We start from the raw sequence: 16,578 nt of genomic DNA, 5'->3' as shown, positions 1-16,578 counted from the left end.
GATGGCAATTTCAAGAAAAAGGGACTTACTTAGCGCATTTTATGCTTTATTGTTGTTATATTCACAAACCTTTCACTCGAAACTTTTCGATGGGACAAAATTGCACAGATTTTGCCTAGTGAAATTCGGAAAAACGGAGCAAAACTGAAACGGCTGTTAAAAATTCCATCAGATACAACTGCACATATACAGATACAAGCAGCTACAGATACAAATACATCCGACAGGTAAACACACAACAAAGGACGTGACAACGTCGAAATGACTTTGGCTCACAAGATCCATTCATGATGCAAAAAGCAAACACGCGTTTCTTCTAGCGTTTCCCAATTGCACTCAGCGCGTTGAAAAAAGTAACGAAATTGAGATACAAAGATACATAGATTGAGGACACTTGAGCTACGAGTGTTACAGCTACTTCTTAGCAGCAAAAAACTGTTTGAAAAACCAAATGGCATAGGTTGCATTGACTGCTAAATACTCTTTATTTGAAAGCCAATGATTATAATTGCAGTATCGCTTTTTTTTATATGGCGGTTGGGGAAGTTGAGGAATACGTAATCTGCGTATTTCTCAACGGTATTCGTATCTTGATCTAATGCTTACAATCCCCTCTTCCCCTGTTTTTATGTTCCCCCTCTTTTTTTTTAGCATTACGCTGCTGTTAATTGTCTCGAATCAATGATGCTGCTCATGGCTGTGAATAAATCGAGAGATAAGAAACAAACTACAACTACACGGCCAGAGTATCTTCATCTCAATCTGTATCCGTAGCAGCTTTTGTGTTTTTGTCTATGCTCACACGTTGTCGCTGTTTTTGGCTCAAAGTTTGTTTTGTTTTCCCACATATGACGCATTTTTGGGTCGTTGTTCGTGTTCAAATGTGTGCTGGTATGATTTCTTTTTAATGTTTTGTCATAGTTTTGAATAGCAGAGCACACGCCCCAAAAAGACCCAAAAAGTCAGAAAAGGGCGTTTGGCCGCCCAGTCTGTTGACAATTTGACTTTTGTTTTAATTTTTTCTCGTGTGGTTGTCAAGTGAATGCCTCATTATCTTAATTCCCCACTTAGAGGTTTTATTTGCACTATATTAAGATTGAGAGGTCGTTGTGGCTGTCTTCATGGGTGTGGAGCTGTTTTTCGTTTATGAAATCAGTAATAACTTTCGCAATTAAAGGGAACGGAATGTTTGGTGACCGTTAGTTATGTTTTATTCAATGTCAGAGCCAAAACTCAAACGATGTTTAATGTATTTTCCCTACGATCCTCTAGCATCCCGGAAAATGTTTTTGCTGCATTTCCAGGGTGGAAAATTGCTCGCTGCCCGCATTTCACACGCCAAACGGAGTTGATGTCTGGGGGATTTTCGAAAGCAATTGAAAAATTAAATTGATTACCGATATAAATCGAATGGCAAATGCACATCGGTACAATAAAAATGATTCACTTGCGGCCGCTTCAAGTGGCATCCATCGGATGCCCATATAAGTACGTCGAGGAGTTGCAAGTTCGGGCCGAGAATCCCAGATACAGGCGACCGACCATATGGCACCGAGAGTCAAAAAGGCAACTTCAAAGGCATCACATCCACAATGTTGCCTCTTTGTATCTCTGGCTCAAGTGTCCCTCCCCCTTTGGGCCCCCACCATTGTTTTTCCCTGCCTGCGCGTTTGTTATCAAATTGTTCAATTTGTACAGCTCGTCGGCTGCCTGCCTGGTGGCATATTAAAGCAATTGTCTAATGCCACATGGCTGCCGCTGCTGGTAGTCGCGTGCCTCATCGCGAGGGAGGCAGGAGGTGGTGCACAGAGGAAAATAAGTGGTAAGCACCAAATTCATAGATATATTTCAAATAATCTGTAAAGCCAGCTGAATGGATACATTTTAAATATGATTTTATTACTTTTTTTTAATACACAATATTTCAAAATTGAGTTATTTCCAAATTTATCTATCGGATACTTGGTGTTTCTTTCAGTGCCACAAATGGGGAGTGGGAGGTTGGCTACGGAATGGGGCGCCATGCTGAAAGTTCCATGTGTTTTTTTGCTGCGTGTGGGGAAGAAACCCGAGCATGTGAAAAATATTTTAATTACGCGCTTCTTTGTTTCCTCCATTATATTTTTTAAGCTTTTTTTGAGTTGGCTATTTTTGTCAAAAATAATTCGTTTTGCCACAATAGCAGCACCGAACATTTGATGCAGCCTGGCTATCAAATAACTTGGCAAATGACGTAATCACCGGGTTTGAGTGTGTGGGCGAGAGCTCGCTTAAAAGAATAGATATACATGCATACATATTGTATATACAATGAAACAAGGGGTTTCCAAGGAAAACGCTAATTGAAGGCTGAGTGTGGCAAGTTGTGCAGCTGCCAGGCGAAAACCCATGAGTATTACGGCTAGAAATTGATACGATTTCAATTTAAGCCGCCACAAGCAAGAGCCAATAAATTGCGCCATTAAAAAATATAAATATAAATATGTACATATATTTGAAGCCTAGAATATCAACAAACTCTAGTACTACCATTATTAGATAATAGGATTGCAGCCCATTATCAAATCTATCCACTCCCATGCACTTTCCATATTAAATTCAATCAGCCGCATCGAAAACTTCGTCATCAACCCCACAAACTTTCGCCAACGATCACTGCCCTTTTGATGCAATCTACTAACTGTTTAGCTCGATGTCGATGGCTTCATTTACTTCTTTCTTTTTAGCCATGGTCAACTTCCGTGCAAACGCATCGGTGCATTTTCGACCAACAGCCAGCCAATCACAAATCAAAACAAAGCAACCAGCGATCGATGGTCATGACAAAAGATTTTAATTGAATTTGAAAACGCAATGAGACGTGTATGGGCAGGGGCTCGAATCGAATCGAATCGAATCGGGTTGGATTGGATTGGATCGTAGGGAATCGCACGGAATCGTTTGGGGTCGATTCGCTATTGTGCGGGCGGTAAGGATGGGAGCGGGGTAAAACGTGGAGGGTTACGCGTTCCGCATAACAATTGTCAACAAATTTATGAGCACGTCAGTTAGGGAACCTCATACCCAAAACCCGAAAGCCGTGCCTATGAAAATACTAAATTAAAATGCTCGTGGCAGCTTGCGGCTATTACTGATGCACCGAAAAAAAATATCGTTTCATTTCATTAGAACTTGTGAAATATATAATATTATAAACATAAAACTTGTATTATTTTATTAACAATAGATCTCGAAATCTATCTATCGGATTTTTCCTAACATAAATTTAAAGTTTTATAAATCAAAATGGGTTCCTTGCAAGATAAACCCAACGAATCGATCGCAACGCTGACTGATCAATGGAACGGCTCAAATGTATCTTTTAAAAGCGAGGATGGGCCAATCATTTCCAATCATTTGTTTGTCTTTCAGCTCCAATGTGTTTGCATTCAACTCGGATCCGAAGACCAGCAGCCCCATTAATGTCAACAAGATACTTCAGTTTCCGATTTTAATGACTCTACCAATCGGCGGCAGTTCAGGCCTTCAAAATCAAAATTTTTGGTCAGAAGAAAACCAACGCCCTAAACGGTGAAAATCCAACGAAACAAAATTCCAACAGCTATGGTGGCAGGCGAAAACCCATTTTCCAATAATCTAAATTTAGATGAAATGAAACACATTTCAAATTTTCATGAAAAATGTCGGACGGAGTGAAAGAGAAAAAATTCTGTATCCGACAAATGCCGAGGAACACATTCGGCCAACTATATATACACGTTTCTGTGCCTATATATATATATATAGTTATATATGTATGTATATATAGATACATAGATCGGCCATATAAACATTCACGTTGCGGGTGTACGTAATTTGATTTTGGTCGGCTCTTTTCTGGCTTTTATCTCTCAGGTTGCTCGCTGCACATGATACAAACTTGGATGCGTATCTGACAGATGTATGTGGATATACACCTTGGGCTGCAGTAACAGCGAGCACAATTTCTATAATTATAACGCCCAGGTGTGGGCCCCACCGAATTCGAAAACAAAAACTAGAAATTTATCATATCTAGGGGCTTTAGATGACTGTTTGCTGTCCTCTGCCCAGGTAAACAAGCGTCATGCGGAAGATGTGATATCTTCGAGACAAAAATGATATCTCCGAGTGCGATATAGTACGTGCAGTTATGCTTGGTCGCCGGTAATCCGAGATCCGAGATCGTAGAGCTTTTGCTCGGGCCTCTTGACGTCTTGTCGTCATTTTTTGTTTTTTTTTATTCACACAGTCTAGGCACACTTCAACTGTGCAAAATGCGACGACTATGAATAGCGGAGAGCCGAAAGCAGCAGATACAGATACGGCTGAGATACAGATACAGATTCGGGCGAAGAAACGTGCTCCAGCGGCGTGTGTCATAGAGCTATAGCTACATATCTAACAGATACAATGCGAGTGACTGCCTCTGCTGGCGGCCAAAAGTTATTCTTCTTTTTGTTTCGTTTGGGGCGTGAGTCAGATCCAAAAAGCAAACAACACACTCGTCAAAATAACAACAAAAATTTATGTCAGCAGTGCCAAAAGCGTTGAACGAATGAAGACGATAAAAAAAGGCGGCAAATAAACAGAAGGCATACTATGCTTAAATACATATATAAATGTACAGTGTGTTTCGGCAGTTTAGAAATATCAATTGATTTTAGTTCAAAGAGCAGACAAGAAATTAATTAAAACGATTTCGACAGCCAAACATAATCACTGAAGCAAATCCAGTTCTTAGATGTATAACCTCATCTTTAAATATTTCAAACTTTTAGGTAATTTACACCCAGATTAATAAATTTAGAAAAATAAAACTTTTTAAATATTTTAGCTCCAACTGCAGTGCCTTACAACTGTAAAACGCACAGTAAGTACGCAGATATTTCCACACAGACAGCCTGTGCATTTCAAGTGAACGGGCGAACGCCCAACAGGTAGCCAACTGATGATTGCGAGCAGAACGCCACGTCCAAAACCCCAAGCCAACTTAGCTGCACACCCGCAATAATAAAAAAAAAACAATAAATAAAATAAAAACCAAAAAAACAGCAACCGCAACCTCAAAAAGCGGCTATTGCTGTTGTTAGTGTTGCTTGAGGTAAGGCAGGAACCTAATTAGATCTCTCGCAATATCTCTGACAGACACAAAGTGTATGCAGGTAAATTTCAGAAATATTTTAAGCTACTTAACATTTTTTTCAGCTTGCAACAAACACATCCAAAGTCAACAAATTGTATATGTGTTCTCGAAGTGATTAAAGTAAAATTTTAATAAAATGGCAATTTGATAGGCGAATGTTTTCGTTTGATTGAAGAATTTAACACGTGAATAAAATAAAGTTAAGTACGTATTAAAATCAAAGATGTAGGCACATCGTAATAAGTTCGAATTTGCGGGCTTTCATCAAAAGCAAACTCATGTAAGCCAAGGGAAATGGGTTAAAGAATCAACGAAATGACATATAAAATTCCAGTCGAGGCAGAGTTCGGATAATAAATTTTTCGCCCTCTGGGAAAAGGGTAAAACATAAACAATTTTTGAGTTGCCCCAAAGACCGCATGTGAATGTGGGGTTTGGATTTGGCCCGCATGTCAAGCTAACGAAAACAAAAACACAGCCCAGCGACGACAGCAATTGAAAAGAGAAAGTTGCAAAATGAGAAAAAACGCAAAAACTTCTAGCAAGTTGAAAAGTTGAAAGCCGTTAGCGGTCGGGCCAAGTTAGCAGTCGAATACGGTCAGTATTCGTAAATAGTGGACGGCACTCGGGTTCCCAGGTCCCAAATCTCAAATCCCAAAAATCCAGTCCGACACCCTCCCACTAAGCTGATAAGCCAACGAGGTGGGTTTCAAATCTGTATTTTGTTTTGCCTATTTCAGCTCTTTGGATTTTGTAGTCTGGTGGAACGAGTTTTACAAATTGTCAACGCTTTGCTTTTAGCAAATACAATTTGTAGACAGGCAAACTAGTTTGCAGCTATGCCGAGACGAAACCAAAACAAGAATATAAGCTTTTGGGCGAGTTTTCCGACTGTGCGATACCTGGTACCTGGTAATCAATAATCTGATTGGTCTGGATAAGACCACCGACTTCTTCGATATTTTCTTAATGAAGAAAGAAATCAAGATCTTGCATCTTATTATACAGACCATTTGCTATCACATTTCCGGATTAATTGCAATAATTAAATGTTATTTAAATTGTAGTAGTATTTATAAGCAAATTGATCAAGCGATATGGTAAAAAACATATATTAAAAGTAATTTAAACATACGCTGTACATAATATGTGTACCCTGGCCATCTAGCGGTACCTTGCAATCCGCAAATACCGCACGAGTATCTGAATCTGTGTATCTGTGCAACATAATTTTGTCATTACGAGGCGACACACACCCTCTTGGCCGGCCTGCATATGGGCAACAGATGTTGGGCAAATACAGAAACGAGAGCTCCGATATGCGAGATACAAGATACAAGATGCGACCAGGTAGTGCCACGCCCCCGCCCCTATCCCGCCCCGAAAGTTGACTTTTGTTGGTTTGCCTTTCGGAGTGTTTGCTTCGTTGCCGTATATTTATTCATATTTGTTTTTTTTTTTTTTTTTTTTGATTTTTTGGTTTTTGAGGCAAAGCGTGGGCAGTTGAGGTAAATCTTTCGTCTTTCAGATAAGTTTGCTACACTTTCAGTGCACAGAGCAAAACAGATCGTTGTTAAATGTATTCAATATTTTTCCAGATTCGAAAATTTCAAAACTTTTAGCATATGATGAATAAAATGATCTCTTATCACATCATACCACACCACATTAATGTTTCTTTCTGTGTTGGGGGTTCCCCCCTGGGGTTTCGCATCTCCTTCTGTGTCCCTTCAAATCCACGCCTCCCTTCTTTTTGGTTTACGAATGGCCGAGTCAACAAAGAATTCATAATAGGAACAACAAAGGCTGCACTGGCAGTCAAGTGTGGAGCCAAGAAGACAAAAGGAGAGAGCACGGAGAGAGGTGTAAGTAGTGTGCGCTCGCGAAGAGGCGCACAAAAAGGAAGTAACTAAAAATAACAAACATCTCGTTTGGGTTTGTAAGGTGGAATGAACTCAGAACCCGCGATGGAGAAGATGCCGAAAAGGAGACGCCGAGGAGACAAACCAGACACCCAGAGATCCATGCCCCAAAACTGATTGAACTACAGTGATCACTTGGTTAGAGGCACCCTAATCATTAACACGCCTGGCCCTCACGATTGAAAATGAAGTCACCACTTTAAAATAACATATTTACTCATTTAATCTCTCCCATTTACCCAAAGTAAATGTGTTCTAAATACCTGCAGTCTCTGTAATACATGTTTACAATAAATCCCGCTAGATTCTCGGAATTAAAGTGCTTTGCAAATATTTTTTGAACAATTAAAATAGATATAAACCAAATTGTAATGGCATCGATTTGTGTACTACAATAGTTTAATGTTCCTTTCATGAATTTTCGGAATACAAACACAAATTTAAAGTACATTCTAGAGTTAAATAACTAAACATTATACCAAGGATATCTAAATTCCTTTTTTGTGTAGCTTAAATTCTTAAAACTGATATTAAAGCATTATCAGATTTAATATATAACAAATTCCGAATGGTAAAGGATATTGTCACAATAACAAACTTTTTATGCACTTCAATAAGACTGTTTGATTCATAAAAAGCTAGCTAGTGATTTTTATACTTCCGCTGAGTCTTGGATCCGCGATTAGGATGATCCTGTGACTTGGAGGGATCTTACTCGGTTTAAGTTTTAGCGACTTACCTTCGTCCAGCAGGCGTTCGACGTGGGTGAAGACGTTGGGGAAGGCGGCCAGCTGCTTGCGGTCCTTGAGCAACTGGGCCAGATAGTCGGCGATGCTCTGTGTGCTCTGCTGCTGCTGCTGCGGGGTCAAGTGCTGCGGGGTCATGGGGACCACCACCTGCGGCGCCTGTTGCTGCTGCTGTGCCTGAGCCTGGGCCTGAGCCTGGGCTTGAGCTTGGGCTTGAGCCTGCTGCTGTTGCGCGACCGCAACAACTGCTGCGGCTGCCTGTTGCTGCAAGTGCTGCTGCAGTTGCTGTTGCACAACGGCTTTGCTCTCACAGACACTCATTTTGCTGCGTGCGTGTGTGATGTGTCGGTTTTTGGAAACTTTTTATTTTGTTCTCGTCGAGATTCTGGTTTTCAACTTTCAACTTTCCTTGGGTCTCTGCTTTCTTTACTTAGTGCACACTTTTTTTTAGTTGTTTTTGCTATATTTAACACGTTACTGTGGGAGTTGGGAAATTCATTAAGTTTCGTACGCGAGCGATATTGAAAACGGAAAACGAAATGAAAACAACTCCGCCCAAAAGTATTTTTTACGATCGACAGCAACAACAATGCAGCGCGAGAGATACTGAGAGAGCGAGAGAGCGCAGCAAGTCGAAAGCGAAGGCAGAAAATTCCTCGGCGATCGCTCACTCACACACGAACAATATACAGTAAAACTGTATATGCGACGGAGATGAATGAAAGCAGAATGTCAAAATAGCTGCCTCTCTCTCTCCCTCGCTCATTTGGCTGCTGCAACAGCAAATACAACAAAAAAGTATTTAAATAAATTTTATATTCAAATTTCTACGTTTTGAAGATAGAAAGGTATAAATTCCTTTGCCTGGATATGTACCGAGTGTACAAGGCCACTTAAACGATCTCAAAACGCAGCAAACTTCGCAGAAATATGCACAGTTGCTGATTATGTATTTGTTGTTGCTGCTGGGTGGCTTTGGCTTTTATTCATTTCGTTTTGTTTCGAAAGTATTTTGTTTTTGAAACACACTTCTCTTCTCTGAGGACTCCTTTCCTTTGTTTATTTGATATATGTGTATATGGATTTTATTCGAGTCGGGCAATAGCGAACGGATCTCGGGACTTTACTGAACGATTCCTCCTAATTTTCCTACCACTGAACCGTGCGCAAAGAAAGAGAAAAAGAAACTGAATGCGAAGCGAAGAGCACAAAACGTTGTAAGTGTGAGATCATGCCAGTGCGATCGTGGGGTGGTGGTTTCAGAGTGCTCTCGTTTCTCTGCTCTCTCGATTAGTGACGTCACAAAGTGCGGTTGTTTTTAAAAAATAGTTAAGACCAAATATTTAGCTTTATATTTGGGGTACTTTCTTGTAATTTTTCGTATTTCTAAAGTATCAGTGCTTTTAACTACTCGGTGATGTATAGTCAATATCTACATAACCATATTCATAGAAAATACCCCAATATACAACTTTGTGACGTCAGTTTCTTTCTGACTTGGCTCTCTCGCACCCTACTGCCAGCATGCGAGATCACCCATCAGCGTTGCCACTCCGCTCAAACAGAGTTGCGCAGCTGGTTAACTTATTACACATATTTTGCCCAAAAGAGCAAATATAAAAGTTAGTAAATGGCCAAATAAGTTAAAAGCAACTAAATACAAAGGTGAACCATTAATATTCTGCCGAATGGAGCCTAGTTAATGCATTAATTGACTAACAACATTCAGCGTTGCCACCAGGTCGCTGGGTGGGCCACAATTTGGCGCGTTGGCGTTGATTTTGAATTAATTAAGACACTGCGCTGTGGAGGCATTAATTGCGCACGGAAATTGCTGGCAGATTAGAACCAAGCGGCATTTTGTTTCTCCGGACATATGCGGGGGCTAGCATCTGGGCCCCAAGCCCAAAAAACCATGCAAATGAGCCCCCGAACCCGTACTGGCCAAATGCTGGTGTTAACTTGGTTAACTCTGCCGCAAAACGCGAAATGTATGTGGGAAAATTGGCATTCGCGAGCGTTTCGATGGACGCACCATATAAGCGACCCTAGGCCGGCGACAACTTTTACTTTCCATCGCGAAAGACACTTTTCGCTGGCTTCCGTGTGGTTGGCGAATTTCACAAAAATTCAACACATTATCTAGATATTACGTACTAAAAATAATTAATTTCGATACAATTTTACTTTTATTCTACAATTTGACTCTGGTTCTGTTTACATTTAGGTCCTTCCAATATTACAACTCTTGTGTTTTCAACAATATTTTGATATATATGTATGAGGATCACCACTTTGCAACAGCCACCCCCAACGAAACCCAAAATTTCTGGGGGGGCACATCTAGCCAACGACAGGCATGGGGCAAGATCCGATTTTTGAAACCCGCATGCACCAAAATGAGACGTGAAAGTTTAAAGTGGCCAAAGTTGTGGATGGACAGCGGTTTGGTCGTCCCATTGGAAAGCAGACTCCCACCACCGGACCTCACCTGGCCAAGTTTCACAGTCCGGCCACAAGTCCCACCAAATTTGTGTGCACTTGGCTCAAACCGATCGGAATTGGTCTGTGTGTGGGCCGACATTAAATGTGTTGTACGGCCCCATTATATAGTTTTAGTGCCATTGAAAAATGTGTCAATGTGCGTGGCGATTGAGACATTGTTTGCTTATGGGATGGATATCCGATTTAAATCTCTGGGCCACAGACCAAAGCCCTTTCCAATCCACACACCCACGTCGTCCATTGGACATCTGGCCAAGTCCGAAGTGCCAAGTTTTCCGTGGGCCGTTAATCTCTCTAGGGCTTTGGAATTTGCCCTTTTGAATGTGGTGTTTTTCATTGTGAGTAGGTCGTTTTGGGCGGCACTTTCGGTTTTGGAAAACGGAAATGGCCGCAAGACAAAAGTTTTCCAGCAGCTGTAAAGTTAGGCGAGAAAAATGCTTGAATTGGTTAAACTGTTGTGTAAATTTAAGATGAAAAGTCAATGCACCATTAATACAACCACCTAAATCTAAAGTTGGAAATCTTTCGTTGCCTTCAAGAGGAGTAAATTATTACTATTAACAAAGAGATATTGCATCCCAAATGCAATATGATTGTTTGACCAATTCGGTTGCCTAAAAGGAAGTGGTTCCAACGATTGACAACCTGCCAGGCGGCGCTAACACTACTTTGCTGGTCCGGGCATCCTTTTTTGGCCACTGCACGTTTGTGTCGCATGCAAATTTGGCCAAGACATTTAGCGGCTTTGTGGCCTAAACGACAAATTAAACATTCTTTTTCTTAATTTACCGCCGACACAGAAACAAACCATTGGGTGTGAGAGTGTGTAATTAGCAATATGTTGGCCAAAAGCCAGGCGGCAGTCGGCCATTAACCAGTTCCCAGTTGTTTCCATTACGCATGAGACGCGGCCGTGTGGGCGCCACCGGTTTACCAACAGTTGAGTTTGTCAGTTTTCGGGTGCCACAAAGAAACCGAACTGCAACACCCACACAGATAGTAAGTATCTGTCAGATACACTCGACCACATGCGCAACCCGCTCAGGCAACAAAAGTGTCCAGAGTGGTTTGGTTTTGACCATGCTCACAAGTTCGGGGCTTTAATGAAAACAATTTTGTTATAGTAGCTACAGATTTTATGTGTATTCTTAGCTTGTTATTAAATGTAATATTTATGTTTTTCCCAATATTTACCCAGTTTTTTTCAACCACATTTTTGTCGCCTGTGCGAATGCATTTTCTGTGTCACACGTCGCGGCGACCCACAGGTGAAACTCCTTCCCCGTTCCCCCGTCATCCGTTTTCCGAATCCATTCATAAAGTTTCCACTTTGCATATTGTGCCCGACCAGCTGATTGGATCCAACAAAACGCGGTCTGGGCAAAACTAATCCAACCACGATCCGCAAAGTGCTCATGAATGAGTAAACTCAAGCGCGTTGGCTTTTCATTCACCGAAACATCGTTAACTTGGCTTTTAGAAACAAGTGCTAGTGGCAAGTGGGCAGGGGCGCGGGCGGTTAGGGGGCGTGTGCGTGTGGGCATACGGCGTTGTGGTCTCCAAACGTTCGTCACGCCCACGCCCCCAACAACATTCAATTTGCTGATACATTTCGATGGCCGCCAAGCGTTGCGCACTTACAGAAACTCGAAAATATTTCAAAGTTCATAGTTTGTAAAACAAAAAACCATTAAGTAAACTACTATTACTCTATACTTAATGTCTTAAAAATCAAGTCGATTTAAATGCAAAACCTGCGCAAAATATTATTAAATCGAAAGATGGTGTATTTCTTTTATGGAACTTCAAGAAAAAGATGATCGTAATCCCTGATAGCTTTCTTGTTATAATTTTGACTAATTTAAAAACAGAAATACCTTGAGTTCTACTACGAATTTTAGTTATTAAGACATTGCTGTAGATTAAATATTAAATTATATTCAAGCCAAGGTGGCCCGCAATTATATTTTCATATTGTGGGTGATGGAATCTCTTCAAAACGGCGGCGTAAACGAGTTTTATTGGAAAATTGATCGCTGCCCAATGCTGTTTCAATTGGCCAATGCAATGGCGCAGTGGGCGCCCGTAAGCCAGCAATTGATTAAGCGCCCGATCATCGATTAGTTGGCCCAACAAGAGCGTCGCCTCCGTTTTGGAGGGACTTGGACTGGGCGAGCGTGGGCCTAAAAGTGGCACAATTTGGCGAGCGACAGACGAAATAAAAAAGCGCAATCGGCCAAATTTGGGGAGGCGACTCAGCTCGACTCGACGGCGACAACAATAAACATTTGAAACAACAAGCGGCAAATAAGGAGAAGTCACATCCGCATCGAGAGATCGAGTGGGATGCCAGTTGTTAATGATTACGATGATGATGACCTGGCCAAATGGTTACGTGCATTCGTGAATTGGAAACATTTAGTTTTATATCTTTTGCCTATTTGTATACACACACTCAAGTAAAGCAGCTGATTTACAATATGCAACGGTATATCTCTGCCTAAATCTAAAAAACTAACGCATAAACTTCTTGGCCTGGTCGCGGTTGACCTGCTTGAAGTGCCGCTGCTTGGAGGCCGATCCCTCGTTCATTTTCTTGTAGAACCCGAAACCGCCGCCGCCCACTCGCTTTTCCGGTCGCTCCCGCTTGGCCGCGCCCACCTTCAGGTCAACCACGGGTGGCACCAGGAATCCAAAGCTTTTCGCAACCGCCTGCAGGTCCAGCGTGTTCACATTGAAGATCTGCTTTAACTGATGCGAGTCGTACGCGCGCACATACGACTTAAAGGCTTCCTTGGCCGACTGGTTTAGGAAATAGTTCTTGGCGATCAGTTTCTCCAGCTGCAACGGATAAGAATTATATGAATTAGATCACCTTAATCCATATCTTAAAATTTTAACTCAAAGAAAGAGCACTCACCTGCAGTTGAATATCAGCTATCTTCTGCCAGGAGAACTCGAACTCGTTGAGCGGCACCTTGGCGGCCTTAAGGTAGCGCAGGAAGCCCAGCTCCTCCGGTCGCATCAGAAGAAGGGCGTGACCCGAGGTGCCCGATCCTCTGGCCGTTCGGCCAACCCTGTGAATATACTCGCGTGGATCATCTGGAGGATCGTACTGCACAATCCAATCGACTTGCGGAATGTCCAATCCACGAGCAGCCACATCCGTACATAACAGAATTCCAGATTCCGCGTTGCAGAACTGGAAAAAGGTGGTCGTTCGTTTCGTTTGCTTCTGTTTACCGTGGATGGAGGTCACTGGCAGATCAATGTAGTTGAAGAGCTCGTGGTGGTACTTGACGGACATGCAGGACGAGAAGAACACCATCACCTTCTTCTTGCGATTCTTTTTGAGGAACGTGAAGAGCACGAGCAGTCGCTTCTCCGAGGGGCACACAATGTACCCCTGCTCGAGTCCATCTACGGTCGCCGTGTCCTGGTTATCGTGAACCCCCACATAAATTGGCTCCGACTTAAGGGCCAGCTTGGAAAGCGCTTCGATGCGAGCCGTCTGTGTGGCCGAGAAGAGCATCGTCTGGCGGCGTTCTGAAAGATAAAGTTAGTTTAAAAATACAATAAGAACCTTTAATAGATATTCGTAACTCACTTGGCAGCAGATTAATAATTTGCTTAAGCTCCTCCTCAAAACCGATCTCCAGAATCCGATCCACTTCATCGATAATCAGGCACTGAAGGTTCTTGTACAGAAAGTCGGGCGAGTTTTGTAAATGATCCAGCAGACGACCCGGTGTGGCCACCAGGATGTTGATGCCCTTGCCCAACTTCTCGCTCTCCACCTGCCGATTAGAGCCGCCCATCACCAAGCCATAAGTGTGATGGTGGTGTGCCATCAGTTCTTTAAGCACACCGAAAGTCTGCATGGACAGCTCTCGGGTAGGTGAGATGATGATCACGCCGGTACCATTGCGTGGCATAAATCTCAGCTTGTTTATCAGCTCGACGGCGGGTATCAGGAAGGCCAGGGTTTTGCCGGAACCCGTCTGGGCAGCACCCACCAGATCGCGTCCCTTTAGTAGGGGTGTCAGTGATTTCGCCTGAATTTCAGTCATCTCGGTAAAACCCATCTCCTTAATGGCTCGCAATGTGGCCTCGGACACGGCGCCCTTTAGGGAGGCAAAGCTGCGATCATCCGAATCTCGGTAATCCAGAGCAGCCAGAGAGGATTCCACGGTAAAGGGCTCGTCGTCTTTAGCTGGTTTGCCAGTCTGTGCCTTGGACTTGTTGGGAAGCAACTTCGTTTTCTTGGCTGGCACAGGCTCTTCTTCATCTTCATCTGAAATAGGTATTCTTGGTTAAATTTGGTTTTCTCAGGGATACAGTATTTCAATATTTGATATAATTCAGTTGGTTTTTAAATGGATTTCATGCCTGCCCTGGGCAACATTAACTCGCTGCTCCAGAGCTGCTCAAATTCGCCTTTAAAAATCATCATTATTATTGGTAGTTAGAACGAATTCTCTAAAAATCGACTCTTTTACTTACCTTCCTGCTGGTCATCGTCTTCACTCCCGCTTTCCACATCGTCCTCATCAACTTCGGCTACTTCGTCCACATCGCTATCCTCATCTGCCTCATCCTCCTGCTCATCGTCATCGGATTCCGAATCCGAGTTGGCCACCTGAATTTGTTGCTTTTTTGAAGGCTGTTTTTGTTGCTTCTTCTTGGGCAGCGGCGCCTCCTGGAAATCCTCCTCTAAGTCGTCATCTGCGGGTCGAAAAGTGAATCTTCCATATATTTACAATGCACACATGTTTTCAATCATACCCTCATCCTCGGCCACATGCTTTTTACTGAGTTTCTCGGGTTTTTTACTGGGTTTATTGCCATTTTGTTTGGGTGGCTCCTGCTTTTGGGCCTTCTTGTTTCCCTTCTTCTGCGAGAGCTCCTTCTTCATCTTCTCCCGCTTAACGATCTTCTTCATCAGCAGCTTCTCCCGAATAGACATATTGCTAACTATGTATGCTTTTTAATACACTTTAATGGTTAAAAACAGAATTCTCAAATAAAATATTGCGCGCACGTGTTGCTAACCATTCACCCCGAAATAAACGATAGCCAGCCAGCTGTGCTTATCGATAATTGCCAATTCGATAGTTCCACGCAATCGGTGGATAAGAGAATCAAGTTAATCTATCTATTATCATTCAAAATGGGAATCACATTTTCTTATCTTTTATGATGGTGGTATAAAGGCTGCTATAAAGGCAAGGATAAAGGCACCACATTGTTGCTCTCCAGCACAATAATAACTAAAATCATAACAAAATTCATGTAAAGAATGCTTTCTAATGCGACATTATCTGCTCCACGTTCTTGCGCAGATCATTGCGACCACAATCGCCCAAGGCGCGACACAGACGAAGCAGAAAGTGCTTGGGATCGTGGCAATCGTCCTCTTCGATGAGCTGCAGCAGTCGCAGAATCTGGGACTTCAGGTCGTGCGGGTAACGCTCCTCGATGGTGTCCATTTGGCCCTCGCCTATGCCCGCCGATCGGCCCAGTCGTCGCCAATAGCGACCCAGTTCCTGGGATATTTTCTTAAAGACCGCCGTTCGTTTGCTATCCGTAAAAGCAACTGGGGTGGCATAGTTTTGGATTCCTGATGGGGGCACAGCGGCAGCTAGTGACGAAACTGATGGCTGAGCACCCTGAGACGCTGGCGCAACCCGGAGCTGCTGACGAAGTTCCTCGGCCAATCGGAGTTCCTGGTACACATTCACCGGACGTCCACGAAAGTTTTCCGGCGGTGTGTAGTTGCTCAGAGCCTCGATGAGCTGCGGCATATTGCCCGACATCCGGCGCAGTGGCTCCACATTGTTCTCCGACAGTTCGTCCGCTCGTTCCAGGCAGTCAATTAAATCCTCAATTGTTCGTATGCAATCCAATCTGCGTTGCGAACCAATCTCATCAGCAAGGGTTTGTTTCAAATCCTCCACGTCCTCGGTGCATCCCTCGATGGCGATCTGTTTGAGGATGTCGTAGCTCCAGTGCTTGCCTTCTATCATTGTGACTAATTTACAGAGACGGTATTTTCAGTTCCCAAAATGGATCACTGATTTAGTATGACCGTATTTCCTTACCTGTTATCAATCAGCACTGAATACAGGTTTGAGCAAAATACGCTGCGACATCAACTAAAATAACTTCAATTATATTTGTGTACAGCATATCAAAATTTATTTGAAAAATTTAATATAAGCTTTAAACTTGCACCAGCTTG

General features: G+C 42.7%; 3 protein-coding genes across 9 annotated transcripts in view; all 3 read right to left on the bottom strand.

Moving 5' to 3' along the window:
* Positions 1-9,021, bottom strand: part of LOC117146096 (protein held out wings) — a 37,979-nt gene extending 28,958 nt beyond the window's left edge. For 4 of the 7 annotated variants that reach the window (XM_033312068.1, XM_033312070.1, XM_033312069.1 and 1 more), the window contains exons 1-2: positions 8,862-9,021; positions 7,826-8,309 (exon numbers count right to left, since the gene is read on the bottom strand). In XM_033312068.1, the coding sequence (XP_033167959.1) occupies positions 7,826-8,153 (328 nt within the window). In that variant the 5' untranslated portion in view covers positions 8,154-8,309; positions 8,862-9,021. The remainder of the gene's footprint in view (positions 1-7,825; positions 8,310-8,861) is intronic. The other 3 variants (XM_033312071.1, XM_033312072.1, XM_033312075.1) reach the window with 1 other exon arrangement.
* Positions 9,022-12,741: 3,720 nt separating this feature from the next.
* On the bottom strand, positions 12,742-15,409 carry LOC117144081 (probable ATP-dependent RNA helicase pitchoune). The gene is made up of 5 exons (XM_033309096.1): positions 15,123-15,409; positions 14,841-15,062; positions 13,945-14,631; positions 13,258-13,883; positions 12,742-13,178 (listed from the first exon to the last, which is right to left on the bottom strand). Exons 1-5 carry the CDS (start codon positions 15,301-15,303, stop codon positions 12,852-12,854), a joined length of 2,043 nt encoding a protein of 680 aa, XP_033164987.1. The 5' UTR covers positions 15,304-15,409; the 3' UTR covers positions 12,742-12,851.
* Positions 15,319-16,399, bottom strand: LOC117144088 (fas-associated death domain protein). Its single transcript, XM_033309103.1, has one exon. It carries the CDS (start codon positions 16,361-16,363, stop codon positions 15,644-15,646), a length of 720 nt encoding a protein of 239 aa, XP_033164994.1. The 5' UTR covers positions 16,364-16,399; the 3' UTR covers positions 15,319-15,643.
* Positions 16,400-16,578: the final 179 nt, after the last annotated feature.

This window comes from Drosophila mauritiana, chromosome 3R (assembly GCF_004382145.1).
Source record: "Drosophila mauritiana strain mau12 chromosome 3R, ASM438214v1, whole genome shotgun sequence".
Lineage (NCBI taxonomy): Eukaryota > Metazoa > Arthropoda > Insecta > Diptera > Drosophilidae > Drosophila > Drosophila mauritiana.
This window is presented reverse-complemented; position numbering and strand designations above follow the sequence as displayed.

Excerpts from the sequence above, each read along its gene's own strand:
- LOC117144081 (XM_033309096.1), bottom strand. The coding sequence starts at position 15,303 with ATGTCTATTCGGGAGAAGCTGCTGATGAAGAAGATCGTTAAGCGGGAG. Across the intron at positions 15,063-15,122 it reads GCATGTGGCCGAGGATGAGG|ATGACGACTTAGAGGAGGAT; the intron begins GTATGATTGAAA and ends TTCGACCCGCAG. Across the intron at positions 13,179-13,257 it reads TAGCTGATATTCAACTGCAG|CTGGAGAAACTGATCGCCAA; the intron begins GTGAGTGCTCTT and ends TATCCGTTGCAG.
- LOC117144088 (XM_033309103.1), bottom strand. The coding sequence starts at position 16,363 with ATGATAGAAGGCAAGCACTGGAGCTACGACATCCTCAAACAGATCGCC.